At 43.8% G+C, this 20,681-nt stretch overlaps 3 protein-coding genes and 1 non-coding gene across 4 annotated transcripts; 3 read left to right on the top strand and 1 right to left on the bottom strand.

The window, feature by feature from the left end:
• Positions 1-770: 770 nt before the first annotated feature.
• Positions 771-7,195, top strand: hprt1 (hypoxanthine phosphoribosyltransferase 1). Its single transcript, XM_056440005.1, has 9 exons — positions 771-958; positions 2,465-2,571; positions 3,201-3,384; positions 4,268-4,333; positions 4,510-4,527; positions 4,612-4,694; positions 4,850-4,896; positions 5,873-5,949; positions 6,031-7,195. The coding sequence occupies exons 1-9, from the start codon at positions 911-913 to the stop codon at positions 6,076-6,078; spliced, it is 678 nt and encodes a 225-aa protein (XP_056295980.1). The 5' UTR covers positions 771-910; the 3' UTR covers positions 6,079-7,195.
• A 494-nt stretch (positions 7,196-7,689) lies between these two features.
• pabir2 (PABIR family member 2) lies at positions 7,690-15,074 on the top strand. The gene is made up of 10 exons (XM_056439226.1): positions 7,690-8,635; positions 8,765-8,843; positions 8,938-8,991; positions 11,194-11,237; positions 11,328-11,382; positions 11,710-11,811; positions 12,097-12,182; positions 12,292-12,356; positions 12,886-12,982; positions 13,148-15,074. The coding sequence occupies exons 1-10, from the start codon at positions 8,511-8,513 to the stop codon at positions 13,284-13,286; spliced, it is 846 nt and encodes a 281-aa protein (XP_056295201.1). The 5' UTR covers positions 7,690-8,510; the 3' UTR covers positions 13,287-15,074.
• On the top strand, positions 11,474-11,634 carry LOC130210252 (small nucleolar RNA U109). The gene has a single exon (XR_008834775.1). It is a non-coding gene; the product is annotated as a small nucleolar RNA U109 (small nucleolar RNA).
• Positions 15,075-15,179: 105 nt separating the features above from the next.
• mospd1 (motile sperm domain containing 1) lies at positions 15,180-20,501 on the bottom strand. Its single transcript, XM_056439227.1, has 6 exons — positions 20,381-20,501; positions 17,496-17,792; positions 17,315-17,390; positions 16,608-16,846; positions 15,669-15,830; positions 15,180-15,555 (listed from the first exon to the last, which is right to left on the bottom strand). The coding sequence occupies exons 2-6, from the start codon at positions 17,650-17,652 to the stop codon at positions 15,524-15,526; spliced, it is 666 nt and encodes a 221-aa protein (XP_056295202.1). The 5' UTR covers positions 17,653-17,792; positions 20,381-20,501; the 3' UTR covers positions 15,180-15,523.
• Between the last annotated feature and the right edge of the window lie 180 nt (positions 20,502-20,681).

The raw sequence follows: 20,681 nt of genomic DNA, 5'->3' as shown, positions 1-20,681 counted from the left end.
AGGCTTTAGATCATATAGCTGCATATCCTAAATAATACTAGAACAACTGGAGTAATACTGGCAGTAGTACTCAGTACTACACATATGTGTTGGGTTCACAGCATAGCTTTACAGTTAAATAAGTAGATGACTAACCAAAGGTATTCTCACCGTGAATAACAGTATTATAATCAGGCATCCCAAAGACAAAAAAGTTTTAGACACGTTTTATCCAATCATGATCCAAGCTTGATCAGATTCGGTTAATTAATCGCACATTTTAAAACATGTATATATATTGCCGGGAATAAAATCGCTGATGTATTAATTTGTTCTTGGCCCAAACGTTATGAAATGTAAATATAAACTACTAGCTCTGCGCTGGTATCTGCCATCTAAAGTGCAGGCCGCGTGCTCATGTTATGTAACAACTGTAGAAAGTCCCCAAGCATGTTTTTAACGGTCAACGTTCGTGACAATAAGAGTAAACGTCCCTTTAAAACGTCTCGAGGCGGTTACAAGCCGGTCTGTGGAAAGTCTGTGTCAACAACGACAGGAGATAATTACCTCCAAGTACTCATTAAAACGGCATTGTTGCGTTTCTAGCGGTGAGAGACAGTTGGCGGCTCGCTCTCCAGCTCGAGCGCCTCACGCGCGCACACAACACGGCGGGGCGGGGCTCCCCCCTCCCCTCCCCGCGAGGAGCTACTGCGCATTCGATTGGCCCGCCGCGCTGCCGCGTCATCACGCACACCGCGCGCGGCAGCGATTACAGTCGAGCCGCAGCCCGGAAGAGGACAGCAGCGCCTCAAGGAGCCACGCAGCTAGCCTCCTCCATGCGCGAGTCACACGGCTGAAGTGTTCGCGAAACCAACCGGAGAGAACGTTTTTTTTTGTCTCCTCTGTTTGAGGACCACGGTACACTACGTGAATGGCGGGGACCGACGCGGTTATGGCGACATCCAGCCCCTGTGTTGTGGTAAGTCCCCCCCCTCAACAATTAGAAAACAATACAAGATAGAAGGTGGTCCCAGTAGGGTACCACCACCACGACATGCCCACCGGGATGAAGAACACGCTGTAGGCCTACACGGGGCGCCACTGCGTTTGCGAAACACTTGACGCCTGGCCGTTAGTCGCTAACTACCATGTGTGTGCTCACCTTGGCAACACGTTTCTAGGGGACGTTACATAAGTGTATTTCTAGGTAGCGGTCAGCGTGGCCTCATGGAGACATCACTCACACGCGCTCGGCACGCCCCGGCGGTCCTTGACGCACGGGACTCTTCTGTTACGGCACATCCCAAAACATGTTGGGTCTGACAGCAGCATATATATATATATATAAATTATTTTAGTGTATTACACGGTTGTACAAAACGGTACAAAGAAAGCCAGAAAACCGCACGAGCTGCAAGCAAAGGGGCGTGTCTTCAGTTATTAATGTATTATAATTTCCAGTACAACATGATGAAACAAAGAGTTTGGTGAATTTAAGCTAAAATAGGTGTGAAATATATGGCGCCCATCTGGAAAATAGCTGTTCACTTTCTGGAAAGAAACTGGAGATGGATTTCATTTCAGTTTCAAGTTTTTTTTTTTTTTTTTTTAGGTTAAATTGAGAAATTGTGCTATACATATACTGTAGTTTAATAAAGTTGACCAGCTACACTGATCTTGTATTGAAATTGGAAACTCAGTCACCTATGCACTCTGCTTTCAAGGACACTTCCTACATTCAGAGTGTCATGGTTGCAGATCCACTTGCTGACAATGTAATGAAGCATTTTGCTGAGGCGGCATCAAAAGGATTGGTAAAAGATCCTGAATCCTGTGTTACATTTGGATAGCACAGTGTTGCCAAACATGGACTTTGCTTACTATTGACCTCGGATTAGTCCACTGGGTCGTTTTTAGTGTTGATTCACTCCAATAACAGAGAGCATGTGAACAGATAGCAAGCTCATGTCCTTCGGATCATGTTTCCACGAAGACATCTGCTCCGTATCGGCCATTGTTTTGGCGTTGAAAAGGTGCAGCCCAAACAGATGCTCTAGTTAAACCACAAGTGATCTGTTGATTTGGGAGAATCCAAAACTCTGTGAGTCGTCATTCCTGGTTACTCCCATCGTTCCCACAGCGCCTCAAGCTCTGCACCAGCTTCCCAGCTGTCACATGAAACCAGTTATGCTGGATGTTCATGTGGAATGCAGTTTAACAAAACTCTGCTTAGTATATTTACCACCACTGACAACTGTATGTGGCTCTCTAAGCTGTGCAGGATCGAGCATTGTTCTCGGCGTGTGTGTTTTGTAGCATTAAAAAAATTGAGAGGCAGTCAAATGTATGAATAAGGAGTCCGTGGGAAAGTTAGACCACCCTTGCCCTCATCCCTGTCCTCCCCCTGGAGCAGAAAAGTGTGTTTTCCCTGTTGTGTAATACGAGTGAGATGTTTTTAACCCCTTTGTGTTCTGTTTTATTTCAGATTGGTGATGACGAGCAGGGATATGATCTGGACCTTTTCTGCATACCAAAGCACTACGCATCCGACCTGGACAGGGTCTACATCCCTCATGGACTCATCTTGGACAGGTGGGTTGCCACAAGTTTTGAGCAGCTTGTAGTAGGATAGTGAAAATGGGAGAAATTGTCGTCCACTGAAAGTAGCGAGATATTCTATAAATACGGTGAGAGGCCACTAGATGTTTCCGATGTATTTTTTACGTAATGTGACATAAGCGTTGTTTTTCCCTGTTTGTAAACGCTGCATTACAATAAAATTACGCAATGTTCTGAGCTCCCCCAGACTGGTCTCGCTGTAATATTATTATTTGCCTTTACCCACTGAGTCGATGCATCCAAATTACAGATGATTATTTATGATTCTTTTGTGAATGCACCAATAATATGGAGGTGTGTCGTAGAAATAAAAGACTCGGTGGGTTGTCTGAATGATTTGTTGACAATCCGCTGAACACTAAATACAGTCAGACACCATTTCATATTTTTAAGTTATATTTTTCCAGTGGCGTGAAAACATCCAATTAACTGGCAAGCAGTTTACACTGCAGTGGCAGTATTTAATTGTCATCCGTGGGAGAAATGAAAGCTACGCCTGCTGAAACAAACAAAAAGGAAAGAGGAAATACTGCTGACTGGCAGGAAACTGAGCTGACCATCCTCTCTCTCTCTCTCTCTCTCTCTCTCTCTGCCCACCTCAGGACTGAGAGGCTTGCCAGAGATATCATGAAGGAAATGGGGGGGCACCACATCGTGGCCCTCTGTGTGCTCAAAGGCGGCTACAAGTTCTTCGCGGACCTCCTCGACTACATCAAGGCCCTGAACCGGAACAGCGACCGCTCCATCCCGATGACGGTGGACTTCATCCGCCTCAAGAGCTACTGCGTAAATATACACCTTTTTTTCTCCCCTCTTTGTATTTGGTGCCCTTTCTTTTATATTCCCTAAATAAAAAAAGACATATAAAGACACAGTAGTAAGAGTAAGAACACAAGGATGCACATCCACATCCACGAAGGCGCTTCGGTGCACATTCCGGCCGACCGCTATCACACTATTCCAGTCGTCACAAGTTGCTGGCGCTAAAGACGTGTAGCAAGCAACCACAGGAAAGACAACGACTTCCATTTAGCAACCGCGAATGTAAACAATGCAAGATTTTAAATTGTCAAAAGTCAGTTTTGTTACTGTTTCAAGTTTCAAGTTTTTTATTTGTTCGAGCGGGACAATTGATGGACACTTTAAATTAAAATGTAAATGCACCCCATTACAGCCGCAAGGCTGATTTACATCGTCTGTCCCCCTGCCAGGAGGTCCAGGCTGAGTGTCCTCGAGGAAAAGGTCATGCCAAAGTGAAGCAGTCGTAAACTACAATGAATTATAGTGTATAGCTGATGATACAGAGCAGCTTGAGAATAAAAAGTTAACAATGGATTAAAAAAGAATCGCATGCATATATATATATATAAAAGAAAACAATATGCAATAAATTAATCTACTTTGATGTCACCATTATATTGTCCAGTTTGTTCCTTTGATACACTTCCGGCACCACACTTACTTTATTTTCCCCCTGTATATTTAGTGTTAATTTTTAGTATTGTGTTTTGTGTTTTATATTTATTTTTTCATTGATGCTCTGATGTGCACCGCTGCTGTGATTTTTTAAATGTCCCCACTGTGGGACAAATAAATAAAGGAATATCATATCATACAACAATAAAACATGTGAAGTCTTGACACGTCCGCTTCGTTCTCATCCTCCCAGAACGACCAGTCGACTGGAGAGATCAAAGTGATCGGTGGAGATGACCTCTCCACTCTGACGGGCAAGGTGAGAAATATGGAGGACGGCATGATCCCGATGGATGAGAAACACATTTTCAACGTGTACAGACATTTTAAATGATCTGCTAATGCTACTGTGATTAATGATGCTTTCATGTAATCGTGTCACACTCCTCTTGTCTGCTTCCCACTAACGTGACTTGTTCTCTTCTCTTGACACAGAACGTCTTGATCGTGGAGGTACGTACCAAATGTGTGTCCTCAGTTATGTGGCCGTCTTTCCATCCCAAGACTAAAATAATATTATCTCGTGCCGTGTTTCAGGACATCATCGACACGGGCAAGACGATGAAGACGTTATTGGAACTCCTCCAACAGTACAAACCCAAAATGGTTAAAGTAGCGAGGTAATGTGAGCACGCGTGTCTCTTGGTGGAATCATGTGACGATAGTAAACACAACGCTTCGTTTTTGGCTGTTTCATAACACATTGTGTTGGTTTTCTGACTGTTTTTTGTAGCGAGCGGTGTTGATTGACGATGAGCTTTGTTTCTGTCCACAGTCTGTTGGTGAAGAGAACACCGAGAAGCGTTGGCTACCGACCCGACTGTAAGTTCAAGACAAACTTATAGTTATTGTGTGTGTGTGTGTGTGTGTGTATGTGTTTATATATATGTATATAATTATAATATATATATATAATCTGTAAATTCAAGACAAATGTATAGTTAGTGTGTGTGTGTGTAAATATATATATATATAATAATATTTTTTTTAAATATATATTATATATATATATAATATGTAAATTCAAGACATTTATGTCTTCAGACCTTTTGAAATACATAGTTAGTGTGTGTGTATATGCATGTATATATATATATATTGTAATAATATTTTGTATACATATATATTATAATAATATAATATATATATATATAATCTGTAAATTTAAGAAGAATGTATGTCGTCAGACCGTTTGAAATATATAGTTATTGTGTGTGTATATAATATATATACATCATATACACTACCGTTCAAAAGTTTGGGATCACTTAGAAATGACTTTATTTTTCAAAGAAAAGCACTGTTTTTTCAATAAAGATAACATTAAATTAATCAGAAATACACACTATACATTGTTAATGTGGTAAATGACTATTCTAGGTGGAAACGTCTGGTTTCTAATGAAATATCTCCATAGGTGTATAGAGGCCCTTTTCCATCAACTATCACTCCAGTGTTCTAATGGTACATTGTGTTTGCTAATCGCCTTAGAAGACTAATGTCTGATAAGAAAACCCGTACAATTATGTTAGCACAGCTGAAAACAGTTATGCTGGTGATATAAGCTATACAACTGACCTTCCTTTGAGCTTGAAGTTTGTAGAACAAAATTAATATTTCAAATATTAATCATTATTTCTAACCTTGTCAATGTCTTGACTATATTTTATATTCATTTGATAAATAAAAGTGTGATTTTTCATGGAAGACACAAAATTGTCTGGGTGATCCCAAACTTTTGAACGGTAGTGTATATATAATCTATGCATGTGTGATTTCATATCCCCGTTTCTTTCAGTTGTAGGATTCGAGGTGCCGGACAAATTCGTGGTGGGGTACGCACTAGACTACAACGAGTACTTTAGAGATCTCAACGTAAGTATTTGAGACGGATGAAGGAAAACAGTTTGTACCCGTGTTAATGCAATCGCACTCATTGATCCTTCTCTGTTTCAGCATATCTGCGTCATTAGTGAATCGGGGAAGGAGAAGTACAAGGCATGAAGAGCACTTCGTATTGATTTTTAACACATGGTTTAACCCCCACCCCCTCCCTCCTTTTTGTGCTGTCTATTAGATAATGAATCGCCTCACATTTGTGTTGTAAAGACACTTGGCCTGCTCAGGTTCCCTGAGGACACTGCTGACTTGATCCCTCTGTTTTAGCAAACACAAACACACACTCACACACACACACTTACGCTAGATGTAACCTTTTGAGAAAAGTGATTGCCTTCGATGGGAACAGCATGGAGCTGAGCTTTACCTGAAATTAGTATAATCCTTCTATGCCCCCCACACTGATTCATAATTTTTTTAAAGCAATGATGTAATTTATTTTGTTCAAAACAACGCTGCTAGTTTTAAGGATAATATCACAATTGTTGTGCCACATTGATTCGACAACCTCTTTTTTTTTGTAATTCTACTTTCACCGTGAACTATTAATGGCTTTTTACTTATATGGATGATTTCTTTTTACATTTTCTTGACATCTGTATGTGTATTTTGGGGCAAAACATTTCTGTGCGATAAGATCTCCTTAAGGACTTTTTGACGATTTGATTAAGCCGAATAATCCTCTTATTTATGAGAATTAATATCAACTTTGTCTTTTTATGTTCCACAAAGAAATTGGATGCATGAATGCCTTGTTCACACATAGATCTCACTTATGCTGGAAAATATGTATAGTGTGCAGATGTGTAAATGTTCAATTGATACCTAGACTGGTTTAAAGTCATCCAATCATATTACAAATAATTAATCTGTATTTACCTGTCATTAACTCAGAAACAAGTTGAATAGCTGTTTTTGTTTTCACATTTCTACGATATAAAACGCTCATTTAATGAAGCCATCACTGTAAACTAGTGTCAACTGGATTTTGCAATACCGGCCATTAAATGTTCACACGCCTCCTCTGACTACTGGATTTCAGCACATGATGTGTATGCAATATAACACCAAATACTTGTTACATTTAAATAATTGTTGGCTAATCGTTGTATAGGAAGTACTTGTGAATGCAGTGGTGATACAGAAAAGATAAATTACTTCTTCCCCCACCCCCAAAAAAACGTTTTACAGTTGACTGTAAATAAATACTGGTTAAATGCCATTTAACTTTTTTTTTAACAACTAGAGATTACAAAGGATATTTTTCTCCCACGCTTTTCATGCAAAATTATTTGAGATTTTACACTGATGGAACCTGGATGCTTTAAAAATCAAGAAATCTTGAATACGGAAATGCCAATGAATCAATTGCATGTTTTTCCTTTCAGTCCAGACACTATACTGTTAATAGTATGTAGAGTTAATGGGGGAAACACTTCAGTATAAAGTTATTTGAGTCGGATTGTTGTGATTGTCTGCTGTAAATAACTATCTGCACTGGGCCTCCTGCGAGCTAACCTTTCGGGGAATCAGGTAAAAACATTAAACGTAGCATTGTACTGATATTATTAATAATAATATTGTAGGTGGCGAGAATGGAACAGGCTTTATCGCGGGATGCCGTTCGCCACATCCCGCGCGAGTATGCCGGGAAATGGAGCCGTTTCATTGGACGGCGCCGCTAACGCTAGAAAGGGGGCGTGGCGTTCGCGGCTAGCGGCTAACCTAGCTCCTGTGTGATCATCTTGGTTTCTCCTTCGCGGCGCTCTGCAGACACGGCAACATGCTACTGTAGAGCGATAGCTATTTGTTTGCAACAGACGTGGGTATAGTTTACTCACGCATAGCTCTAGAAGCTTGTGGGGCTGACGAGCTGGAACATTTATTATAGTAGAAATGCTGCGGACATGACGACTATCGGCGCTACTGCTAACGCGGCTATTAGCCTAGCCGGCTAGGTAGCTGGGCCGTAAGCCGCGGATGAATCACGGCAGCGGGAAGCGGAGCTAGTTCGTTAGCTTGATAGCTAACCTAAGTGGACTCGCGTTACCACTTCCCTCCAGCGTCGTTAGACCAACGCTAACGTCTCGCACGTTGGACCCGAGGCCACCATTCGTCAGTTTGGCTAACGGAAGCGTATTCCTTGCGCTAGCAGCAGCGGACTCGCAGGTCTGGAGCGAGCTTGCAGTCATCGGGGCATTGTGCGCCATGTAGCCGCGGCGTGCTAACCATCCAGCGGGGACGGTTGAGGCTGGTCGTAACGTTACAGGCAAACGTTTGAGCAGACCTGTTGTGGTTTGGAGGATGGTACAGAGCGTGGTTGTGAGTAAGAGACGGGCTTAGTTCGGAGTCGGTAGAAGACAGGGCCTCGTAGATTGCACGCGAGTTTGCGACATTTCGTCTTTTTGTTTTTGATCATGTTTGTTTGAAAGCATGTAAAGTTGGCGAAGTTTTGGAGAGCAACAATGTGACGCCACTGAGCTCGGTTGGCCATTTTGAGTTCACGAGTCGGGTGGCGGGCGGTGTTAGTCAGCAACATGAACAACTCGGGAGGGTTTGCACAAGAAAAGATGGAACTGGATCTGGAAATCCCATCTTCTGCAGCTCAGACCGAGGGACTCCTGAGACGATCCAACAGTGCACCCATGATCAACGGCTTAAGGTTTCTACAACACGACTGCATCACATTTTAAGTGCATGCGTTTGTGTTCTTCTTTCTTCTCCACACACAATGAAGTAACTACATTTACAGTGACCTCTTCGCTCATGGTCGATCTGTTTGTCATTGCAGTGATAACTCCCAAGTGTTCCAGAGAGAGGTCCTGCGTAGCCGGAGAAATAGCACTACGGTTGTCAACAGGCCAAACATGGTACCAGACTTTTTTATCAAACACATGGTGACCCAAATAATGTGTGTGAATGATTATGCATTGAATGTTCTCTTCTCCACATCCTCCTCCGCAGGTCCCATCCTCACCTATTCGTGTGCCCAGCACCAGGCTTCATCAGATCAAACAAGTAAGAGACGCGTTTTTGGAAATGTTTGATGCTTAAAGGGAGCGTGTCAGACTACCGTCTCCCTCTCGAGCCATAGGGAGCGATGGTGTCTTCAAAAAAACATGCGAGAGCAACAAGTTGTGGAGTCCTCAGGGCCATCGATCTTATAGTTCAGGGGTGTCAAACTTATTTTCACAGAGGGCCACATCCGCCTCATGGCTGCCCTCAAAGGGCCGGTTGTCACTAACACGGTATAATTCTAACTACTCCAGAACATATTGTTAAATAAATGTCTTTGCATTTGTTTATTGTTTATTTAGGTGTACTTATATAAATGTATGACAATATATGCAAATGTTTTTAATATTATAAAATAAATCTATTTAATTTCATTATATTTATTTCAACCCACATTACTTTATCAAAGATCAAACAAACATTATTACATTAACTTTGTTAAAAGCTTTGTCACAGTTGAGACAGGTGGTTCTCCACTGGTCTGGGTAGTGGTTCTCCACTGGTCTGGGTAGTGGTTCTCTACTGGTCTGGGTAGTGGTTCTCCACTGGTCTGGGGTAGTGGTTCTCCACTGGTCTGGGGCTGTGGTTCTCCACTGGTCTGGGGCTGTGGTTCTCCACTGGTCTGGGTAGTGGTTCTCCACTGGTCTGGGGCTGTGGTTCTCCACTGGTCTGGCTTTGGGATGCACTATCACCCCTGAATGACAAGCTGAGACCTCAATCGAGGGACATTTTTAACTTCTCAAATGTATTTAATGAAAAGATGGTGCAGTTTGAACCTGAGAGTTCAGAATATCACAGTATGCACAACAAAACTATTTAGGAATATTCCCTTTTACAGTCAATTATGAACCAACAAGTGAATCTTAAGGACACAAGGTAATACAACATACATTACTACTCAGTAACTTCAGACTTTAAAACATGTCTAAACAGTGCTTTCATGCATAAACATGAAATAAAAAAGTCTGGTTTTGAAAAGCCTCAAAAGATGTAATGCATGTCTCACTCACTGAACCTATGACACATAAAGCTGCTCTACAAGTCAGTCTTGAGGAGCAGCTTTTATACACAAACTATAAATAAATTAAACAAGGGTAATTAAAAAAGATTCACATATTCAACATTAAATTTTCTTCTGACGATATTATAAATACTGAACATGAAGCAGCACTCACTTCAACCTTAGTGACCACTGACGTGACCTGATGGAGGAATTCATAATCGGGGAACTCGGGATGTTTGTTGATACAAAGTCAATGTGGTCACACACGCACGCGCGTCTGGATGTCCGCCGGGCGCGTGAATGACAGGACGCGAAAAATGCGCCTCATTCGGGCTGATTTTTTAAACTCGGGCGGTAAAAGTAGGTGAGACTGTTGAAATGCTCCGTGTGACGTCACTGACGTCATACCGTTGAATCAGAACCTACGGAGGATATCGATCGTCTGGAAGCGGCCGTCATCCAGACGCAGCTCCTGGAGAAGCTGCGTGCGGCTACGGATAATATAATATGTAATATTAATATTATTAACCCAGACTCGAGGGCTTGATGATCCGACGTGTGTGGGACTTCCTCAACAGCACAAAGAGTGTGTATTTCTTCCGTGGTGGACGGTGGTAACGAACTGTTATATGCCACGATAAGCCACGCCCCCTCTCCGGCGCTTCTAGCGAGAGTGAAGAAAACGTGACAAATAGTCCGGCGACTGAACTCACGCGAGTACTTTTAGTAAAGCAACGCAAGGGTTCGCCTCTCTGGCTGAACGCAGCAGGAAGGAGAGTGAACAGACCGCACTCCGCTGCAAAAAAAAATGACCTTCAAAATAAAAGCACAATAATTTTTTTCTCCCCTTTTTAAGAAAAGGCATCATATTTATTTCATGACATAAAATGACGTGGCGTGCCATGAGTTTGACACGTATGTTATAGTTGATCATTTGGTAGTATCTGACTCCAACCGATAAAATGGTTGCTCTGATGTGTCCCCCCTGGCGAAACTAGATTTCCATAACAAATAAAAGAGATGGGATAAAGTTTCTACCATTTAAAAAAAAAATCACTCAGGCTTCTGCAATGATGTGAGATCGTACATGTTTGAACTACACACGGTTCTATCTGTTAAATATATGTTATTCTGAAAAGCTAACTTAATTTGTTGATGAATGCCGTGTTAACCCTTCCCCTCCCCCGCGTGTGCTCTCGCAGGAGGAAGGTGTAGACGTGATGAACAGAGAAACGGCTCATGAGCGGTAAGCGACGTAGTTCTGAACGCAGTTGGTGGAGAAAGAACCAAAACTCCAGATTTACGTCAACTCACTGTTTCTTTTGTTTCTACACAGGGAGATTCAAGCCGCCATGCAAATGAGCCAGTCCTGGGAAGAAAGTCTGAGCCTGGTAAATAGTTGTTTAACATCTTGTCCACACACACACACACCAGTGTTGTTGATATATTGTGTTGTTTTGAAAACCTTGAAAGTCACCTCCTCTGCATGTGTTGGCCTCGGGCCATTGTTGTCCGCTCCATCTCAGTGGAGAGTGGACAAGCACACACACACATGCTAGATTAACAGTGAACAACTGTGGAGTTATCAGGGCCACCAGTCTTTCAAGGTCAGGCTGAGTTGGTAGTATAATACTCCGACACTCTTCTTGTTGAATGTATTTGGCGTCCTCGCGATGTCGCGCCGCACACGTGTGACGCTGGGTTAATTGTGTCCTCAGAGCGACAACGATTTGGAGAAGTCGGCGTCTTCGTCTCCGAAGCGCGTCGACTTTGTTCCCGTGTCGCCCGCGCCGTCTCCGACCAGAGGGATCGGGAAAAAGGTACGCATGACCTCGGGATGGCGACGCGCACATACCCCGATTTGAGACCGCGAGCGACCGCACGCAGGACGGGGCGGAAGCATTTTCATGGTTTTCGTTCGCTTGATTCTCTTAACGACTTCCATTCATCGCTCTGATTGGAAGTCTGTGTGGCAGCAATTTAATGGCATCGGAAAAACAAATATTTGTTATTTTTCCCTGCGAGCTCCTCCAGTGCTTGTATACATTTAGATATACATCAATGCAATAATCAGAGTATTTTCTTCATTCATTTCGTCCAAGCAGCAGTGTTTCTCTCCGTCACTTCAAATCCTTGTGAGCAGCAACGGGCTCACGCCGAGCCCGGTGCCCAGCCCGACGCGGCGCTTCAGGTGAGCAACGCGTCCGTAATGTTCTGAATAAAGTCTGTGTAGCGACAGACCGGGGCTGAGATTACAACGTTTATTGGTTCGTCACATTGTGTGTGTCTGTGCTCCTCAGCCGGCGGAGTCAGAGCCCGATCAACTGCATCCGAGCCAGCATCCTGGGGCCGATGAAGCGTAAAGGTGCGGTACCAGACGAGGCGTCACCGGCCGCTCCCACAATGTTTTCCCTGATATCATTTGAACGCCACCACAAGGGCCACTTAACGTATGGATATATGGGACCTGTCGTCGACTCAAATGATTATAATTCTGGTTTTAAGATTAAAGGCAATAGCAGAATATGCTATGTAAAGTCACTACAGTATTGCAGCCAATTCTGAAGACATTCATAATCTATATTTTTATGGTGTTCATGAACTTCACTTGGTTTAATGTATGATGATGATGAAGTTCTTCTAGGGACAGTCTTCAAACGTAAACCCAGACAGTCTATTTTGCTAAAACATAATTATTCAGATGTTGCGTTCTAATTAAGTGCTTTTCCTGGACTTTACTTGTAGTTGTAAATTACAAGTAAATTCTCTCATTCAGTCGGCAATTCTTTTAACTCATTGCAGACTTTGGTGGCTTTCTGGTAATTAACTGATAGTATATGTAATGTATACTATTTGAGATTTTACTCCGACATGTTGTTTTTGTTACTGTGCAGGTGAGATGGAGACGGAGAGTCAGCCCAAGAGGCTCTTCCAGGGCACCACCACCATGCTCTCCTCTGACGTCTCCAGCCTGTCGGAGCTCAGTTCCTGGTAAGACTTGATGGATTGCAGAGTGAACGGTGTTGCAGTATGTTTTCTATTTGGTTTCATCACATTTTACAATGTCACAGGAATGGAATGGAGTCGTTCTGCCCCACAGAGAAAGTGTTGACGCCCGCAGTCTTGCTGAATTAGCCCATTTTTCCCCCATTTCAGCCACTCTCCAGAAATGGTGGACGGCAGCCTCAGCAGCGTCGGATCCTCCGCGGACTCGCCGGGCAAAATGGAGGGCGTGTCGCCTTCCTCGTCCAGCAACTCGCCCTTCGCGTCCCTCCAGGATCTGTCCCCGAAGTGAGCGACTGGACGAAGAAGAAGAAAGAAAAAGGCTTCTCTCTGGGGACCGACGTTTTCCCCTCTCGGACCCTCCCATCTCACCATCGCCTAGATCTCGTGGACGTTCCCCGTGTTTGTGACCGTGCGGCTGTTTTCACGACTTTTGGAGGGTCTAGGGGCGTGTTTTTATTTTTATGAAGGGAACGAAAGCCATGGCAGCGTTTTGCGTGGAAGACGTCGGCCTCGCGTTAGAATGAAGACACTGAGCACCAGCTGCTAGTAGAGGGTCTTGGATTGGTGCTCAGCTTCATCGTGACTATAGTGTTCATAAGTGGCTCTGCTTATGTCAGCAGTTCCCCTTCACGAGAGAGAGAGAGAGAGAGACATTGAGCAATGAACATAATAAACAGAAAGGCAACTTGGATGTGTACATTTTCCCTGTATTTGTGCTGGAAACTTTAGTCCACATCCCTTTTTTGTTGTATGTACAGTCTGCAGATTTTGTAAGAAAAGATATTTAACTTATTGTTTTGCTGCTTTTTGTTTCTAATTATGTACATATAAACCGTGCCAGATGTGTTGTACATAGTTTAAAGTTTGCGAGGTGAATGTGCACACAGGTCTTAAAGGATCAACCGACTTACTGGTCAACTGTAAGAAGTTGTTTTCAGCCGAGTTCTCTCCGTATTTTTTAACAATGTGGGGAGATTTAATTGTGGGGATTGTTTCTGGTCAGATTGGCTTCCGTAACTTCTCCTCACGACTGGCTGCAACTTTTTAATTGCAGAGTATGATCAACTCACGCACCTGTGTAAAGAAAAAAAACTCAAGCTGGTCGTCACTGTTTGCTCTGAACACTAAAGGTTCCGCTGTATCCTGTGTTTGTCAGGTTTTGTAGATAAGCGGAGTATAGAACATATTTTCTTTCTACTGTTCTTATTTATGGAGAAGAAAAAACAGTTTATTATAATAATCGGCCGGCGAGGTCTCCAAACCATTTGTGTTGTCGTTTACAGCTAATCAGCACAAACTAAATGGCGCCGTCACATTGTGAGTCGGGCGGCTGCTTTTATTCAAATAGCTTTTTTTGCACAGGACGTGCGATCCTGTGCCGCTTCCGCCCGTGTGTACTGTGTCAGCACGGCAGAAGTGAAACTTGACTGTCTGAAAGAAGAAAAAAAACATGATCCGAGAATGCAGGAACGCCTGTACTGTGGTTTTTGTTTTTATGCACCTACATTTTCGTCCACCTGTCGAGCCCTGTGTCCATACCCCCCCCCCCCCCCCGTGTTTTTTAAACATGACCTTTCGTGGCTCTGCTGCAGCCGTTAGTGTTAAAAGATGAAAACTGCACCCTTTTAACTTGGTGTTTACTGTTTTGTTTAATTGACTTTTTCCTTGATTTAAATCAGACAGAGGGGGCAAGTCAAGATATGATATTTTTCTGGCATGAATTCAGCAAAATAAAATCATGTACCGTGTGACTGCAATGGAGAAACGGCTGTAATCTGCCAAGCTGGCGCACGACTTGGCTTTGCTTTTGTGTCCGACGGGACTAAATAAATTATTTGTTTATTTCAAGCGTAAATCTGTTTGTTTTATGTTTCGAGAGGGTTTCTGTCTTGTCCTCGTCATTCCTAAACCTCGCTCACTGCTCTGGAACCGAATGGTATGCCAGCCGTGTGTCACATCGAGTTTCCAGTTATCACAAAGTGAAGCTACAACCTGTTAGAATAATAACCTAATCTCTCCACTTCATACCAGACGGCTGAATTGAGACTTTATTAAATGTTTGACGTCTTCACAACAACCGTTTTGTGCTTTGGTGACATGTAAAATAACTGCATTTCGTCCTCGGCGTCTATCCTGAAAATGCTTTTAAAGCATCGATATATAAATGATGGTTACAGGCCAATACCATAACACACGTTTAATGGCTTTATATATACATGTACTGTTTGCATGTTGAATCATATTCTGGTACATGATGGCATTAGAAATGCGGACACGTGTATATGAGCTCAAACAACTCGGACGGGCCTGCTGCTCCTCCAGAGGGACGGCTCTCCTCTCGCTCCGCCGGTCTTTTCACCTGGAGGCGTCGGGTCAGCGTACGTACAAACACAAATACGTGGATTTGAAAACGGGTATGCGAAAATATATTTTTCGCATGGAGCTAATAACCACGTAACCCTGCGGAACTCCTCTGGTGTGAGGGCGCTCTCTTTGCCTTCGGATCATTTCCCCTCTCGCAGCGCTTCATGTGCGAAGGATGACCATCGTAAGAAGACCTAAAATACAACGAGAAACAGAAAACAGCCGTGTTCACACTTAACTTCTGAAAAAGAATATATATATATATATTTTTTTTACAAACACAACTGCGTTTCTTATTTCTGCTCACCGAGAACATAAGCGGCTACAAGTTTCTTGTTAATACTTAGGTGGAGGTAGACAGGCACGGTAAATTCTTGCTCCCCCAGGGTCGGGAGCATCAGGGCGGCCATACACACCAGGCCAAGCAGCACCGTCAGCAGGCTGGGGCCCCCGGCAACAGGACGGCTCTCTGACACACACACACACACACATAGTGATTACCAAGAGATTTAAAGAATGTAAAGTTTAAAAAAAGAGACTGGAATCAACAACGATATTAGTGTGCAATACTCTCTGTGGCTCTATCCACAATGATATCTGTAATAATGGGACAGGAGTTAATGGTGTATTTGTTGGGGGACTATTTTCTGTCGCGGATTCACCAAGTTCACATCTGCAGCTGCAGGACGGCGCATGTTGGCTTGGCTCAGAATGAACTACGGTGTGTGTTCACGGTGATGCAGCAACGATGTGCTCTTATAGATGCAGGACAACAATACACACGCATCAGGCCGTGGAAACACAAACGGTACATGTCGGGAGGAGCCACTCATTGCTGGTTGCTCTTCACCAGATGCGTTGACAATACAAGATGTACCGCAAATCTTCAGGCTATCCTTTTACACATTTAATGGCAAATCTTTTTAGTGACCAGGAAGCGGCTGTAACTTAAGAGTGTTTCAGCTAAATGAGCCAAGATCGGGTTTAATGACATTGGAGCTGATGGAATGGGAACTATGTGTGTGATTATCTGAACAGGAAACGGGGACCGGTGATCGCAACCTGCGTGTTATTATTGTCGTACCAATGGCTTTAAAAAAATAAAAAATACGATCTCTGACAGGTACAGACCAGGACCGTCAACGTGAAGCCCCATGTCCAGTCAAGAAGTTCCTGAACCCCAGTCAATGAGCGTTTGGCTCCACCTGGTGGCAGAACCAGCACACGACAGCCCTTCGCCCCTCACCTGTCTGACCCGACGCGGCGGTCTGCTCGAAGAACTCGCTGACCGCAAACTGCTCCTTGAGCCTGCGCTCCTCATCTTGGGACCTGGGGCCGGGCGGCTCCTGCGAGGCGGAGGGCCGGAGCGTGGCCGTCACCTCCTTGTGGCCCAGGGCTTTCCGCTGACTCTGCTCCGACACCTGCAGTCGGAACTTGTCGTACGCCCCGTAGTGGCACGCGCGCACATCTCTGTGGCGGATCACTCTGGAGAGTGAGAGCGACAGTCAGCTGCGTGAAGGACCGCGAGACTCAAAACACAAGTCGGACACGCCCAACAAACCTCAAAGTTAAGAACTGAACAGCAATCAAACGCATTCCCGTGAGCAGCGTTCATGTCACATGACCTTTCCGTGACTTTAAACTAAATTTCCATGACCAAACATTGCGTGAAATCTCTGTGTGTAGACGAGTATACGCCTTAAATGGGAGACAGTTTGATTAAAAGAATACATTTTATATAAATCAAATTGCGTGAATACAAATGTGAATATAACAAATTTCTAGGACTTTTCCAAAACTTTAGGGATTAATTTTTTTTCAAAAACGTCTCCAGACCTGGAAATAAAACATTTAAAAATGCCATGACGTTTCCAGGTTTCCCATGACCGTATGAACGCTGCGTTCGTGCTTTATCAAAAATACCACCTCCTACACACATCACCGCTAACTCACATGTCGACACAACACTGGGGCTTGACCGCTCCGGTGGCATCGACCACGATGTATTTGTTTGGCGCCGTGCACAGCACTGATGAAAGAGAAAGAACAATACGCCGATTACCGACGTCATCTGGATTATTTGGGAACAAAAAGCGTGGCTCGAGCGGCTCGTGTTTCGACGCCGCCCACTGACCTTTAAACTTGAGGGCGAACTCATAGGGGTTGTAGAGGGTGAGCACCTGCTTGTGAGACGTCTGCTCGTCGGCGTAGAAGACGAGCTCGGTGGGGAACACGAACACGGGAAGGCTTCCCTCCACCAGCTCGGGCTGTCGATGCTGCTGCTGCTGCATTGGCCCCGGCTGAGCTCGTCCCCGTCCCCGGCCAGCCGGCGCCCCCCCACCCCGCTTCCCACAAGCTATCGCGCTGCGTCGTCGACTCCCTTGAGGTGGGAAACGCCACTTCCCGCTCTCATCGCCTCGGGGCCATGTTTCTGTGAAGAGAGACAGGCGGGGGGTAATAAGAGGCCCTGGAATGCCACGAGTTACCTTCGCTTTGAAAATGCGGAAGGTTATGTTTTGATCGCCGTGTATTTATTTATTTGTATGTGTGTTACTCGCATAACTCAAAAAGTATTAAACCAAATCGCATGAAATTTGGTGGGATTATTGGTTATTATCCGGGGACCATTTAATTAGATTTTTGGATCGATCGGGTCAAAGCTCATGGTCAAGAAAAGGTCAACATCTTCTTTTTACAATTTATATCCAATTGGCATGCAAATAATGCCAACATGTTCATAATTCAATGCCCAATCTTGTGATATGCGAAGGTATGCGCTCTACCGAGTGCCCATTCTAGTTTATTTATTTATTTGTATGCGTGTTATTCGCATAACTCAAAAAGTATTAAACCGAATCGCATGAAATTTGGTGGGATGATTGGTTATTATCCGGGGACCATTTGATTAGATTTTGGGATCGATCGGGTCAAAGGTCAATGTCATGAAGTCAAAATCTTCTTTTTACCATAGCGCGGTCAATTTTTATCCAATTGGCATGCAACTAATGCCAAAATGTTTATAATTCAATGCCCAATCTTGTGATATGCCAAGGTATGCGCTCTACCGAGTGCCCGTTCTAGTTTACATTGCGACACTTTAAAAAAAAGATTATCCAAGACAATTAATAAAGAAAGGTTGCATTCGTTGACCCATTTATGTTTCCAGCAGCTGTTTGTGACCAAAACAATAAAGCTCATTTAATTCACTTCCAGGGATTCTGATACTCGACTTCTGAGGCGTAGATATTGTAGAAAGATAAATCCCACTAGGTTTTATTAACGGTGCTAAAGATGCTATACAATGCTGACACATTTTTTATGAACCAACTCAAATATGTAACCAATTCCATCGCCCTGGTAAAAAGAAGAAAGAAAAGAAGCTTCATTTCCCAAGAACACTTAGGAAAACCAACCTGCCAGTGAAGCTGCGTGTGCCCTTCTCCCTCTGATCTATGAGTGTGCCGACATGTTTTATGACAGTAAGGTCGGCCAAGTGTTGAGGAGCAGACAAACGAGCCTCCCAGAGTCACAAACACAGCCCAGAAAATAATTGCTTGCTTGGTTGAAGAGATTTCTGATCACGCCGCCTCCTTAGAGGGAGCAGCGCCTCCATCTCCTCACCCTGCTGCCTCCTAGGAGGCGACAGGGTGTTCTACCCTTGAGCCGTCCTTAAAACTAGCACCCCGAGAGTCCACAACCACCACCACTAGCATCACACGCCGACACCACAGGACTAACGCTGAAAGAGCTTTAAATAAAGAAATGTGCAGTTCTTATTTTATTGACATGTCACAACTGTTATCTATTCATAAAGCGCTTCTACTGTATTTTACACGTATTTCATTGTAGGTGCAAGTGTGTGGTGAGAGGAATGCTTCAATTCATCCTCATCATGTCTCGTTACTAATTGAATGGCATGCTGGTAACCGTATTAAATACATTTATCGGAAACACTTAATTGCCGACATATATTTCTTTAAAACTACTATCGTATAATACATAAATTAAGTTTTTTTTCAGCCAAAATGAGTATAATTCAACCAGGGTGGAAGGCAGGCCGGGGCAATTTAAGTTCATGGAACTTATTAAAGTTCAAATAACTCAAGTTCAACGTGGAAAACAGTAGAAAGTAAACACCATGAGGCTGGTCACGTGCCCTGATGGTGTTTACATGGCTCCAGGAACCAGTCTCGTGGTGTCGTAACACACGTTGTCCTCCATGTACACAGAAACACAAAAAAGTCCCGATGATTTCATGTTTGATGATGTGTGTTAATGTAACGGATGTGAAACGCTTCAACATTTACAGGTAGTTGTGTGCTATGGTGTGTTAAAGACATGTTACTTTCTTTATTAGTGTTGTCCTGTTTGCACTCATGGTTAAATGCATTTATTGTAAATCGCTGTGGTTTTAATCCGACTATATCTGGATTAAAACACAGATTAGCACTTCAGTGGCACTTAAATAGCTCTTTTGTAGTTCGACTATGTTGAGGAAATGTTACTTTCTGTATTCTTGTTGTTCTGAGTTTGTACTCCAGGTTGAATGCACTTATTGTAAGTCGCTTTGGATAACAGCGTCTCCTAAATGACATGTAATGTAATGTAAAAATAAAAGCGTCAGCTAAATGACATGTAATGTGTCTCAACTCGGTTATCTTGGTGTTCATGAGGCGTAAGCTAAAACCTAAGATACCTCAAACTGCAGTGTAATCACACGAGACAACGTCATGAGGTGTTAGCTACGTGCGTTGCGGACACATTTAGCAACACGTAGATTGAGTGACATTCGAACACGTCTTTGCTCAACTATGTGACGTCACTGTACTATTCGTTGCGACACGGTAAAAGCACACCTGTAGTTAGTTACGGCGTAACGCTCGCGCCGGTGCGAACCGCAGCTAGCGTTAGCTTGGAAAGCCCCAGACGTTAGCCGAGAGCCACTTCACGGGTTCCGCCCGCAGAACGTGACCCACGGAGCGGGTTCGCTCCGAGGCAGAACCGAGAGGGAGGCTTTACCTTGCTGCCGGTGCACGGGTTCGTGTCACGTTCACGTTAACCGCCGGGGTCGCTGCTTCTGGTCGCACCACCCCTGTTGTTGTTTCCCTTCGTCCGTTTTTTTCCCTTCTTTGTCAATAATATGCCGCAGACCTCGCAGTGCATGCTGGGAAGGCGGAGGGCGAGAATGCGTGCAAGACGTCAACAACAGAGCTGACGTAAAGGGCTCCGAGCGAGGCGTAAGATGTTTGTCATAACTTCGTGGACGCCTTAAATACATATCAATTCCACGAGGCGAGATAGATAGATAGATAGATATATA

The sequence above is a fragment of the Pseudoliparis swirei genome, chromosome 19 (genome assembly GCF_029220125.1).
Source record: "Pseudoliparis swirei isolate HS2019 ecotype Mariana Trench chromosome 19, NWPU_hadal_v1, whole genome shotgun sequence".
NCBI classification, from domain to species: domain Eukaryota; kingdom Metazoa; phylum Chordata; class Actinopteri; order Perciformes; family Liparidae; genus Pseudoliparis; species Pseudoliparis swirei.
This window is presented reverse-complemented; position numbering and strand designations above follow the sequence as displayed.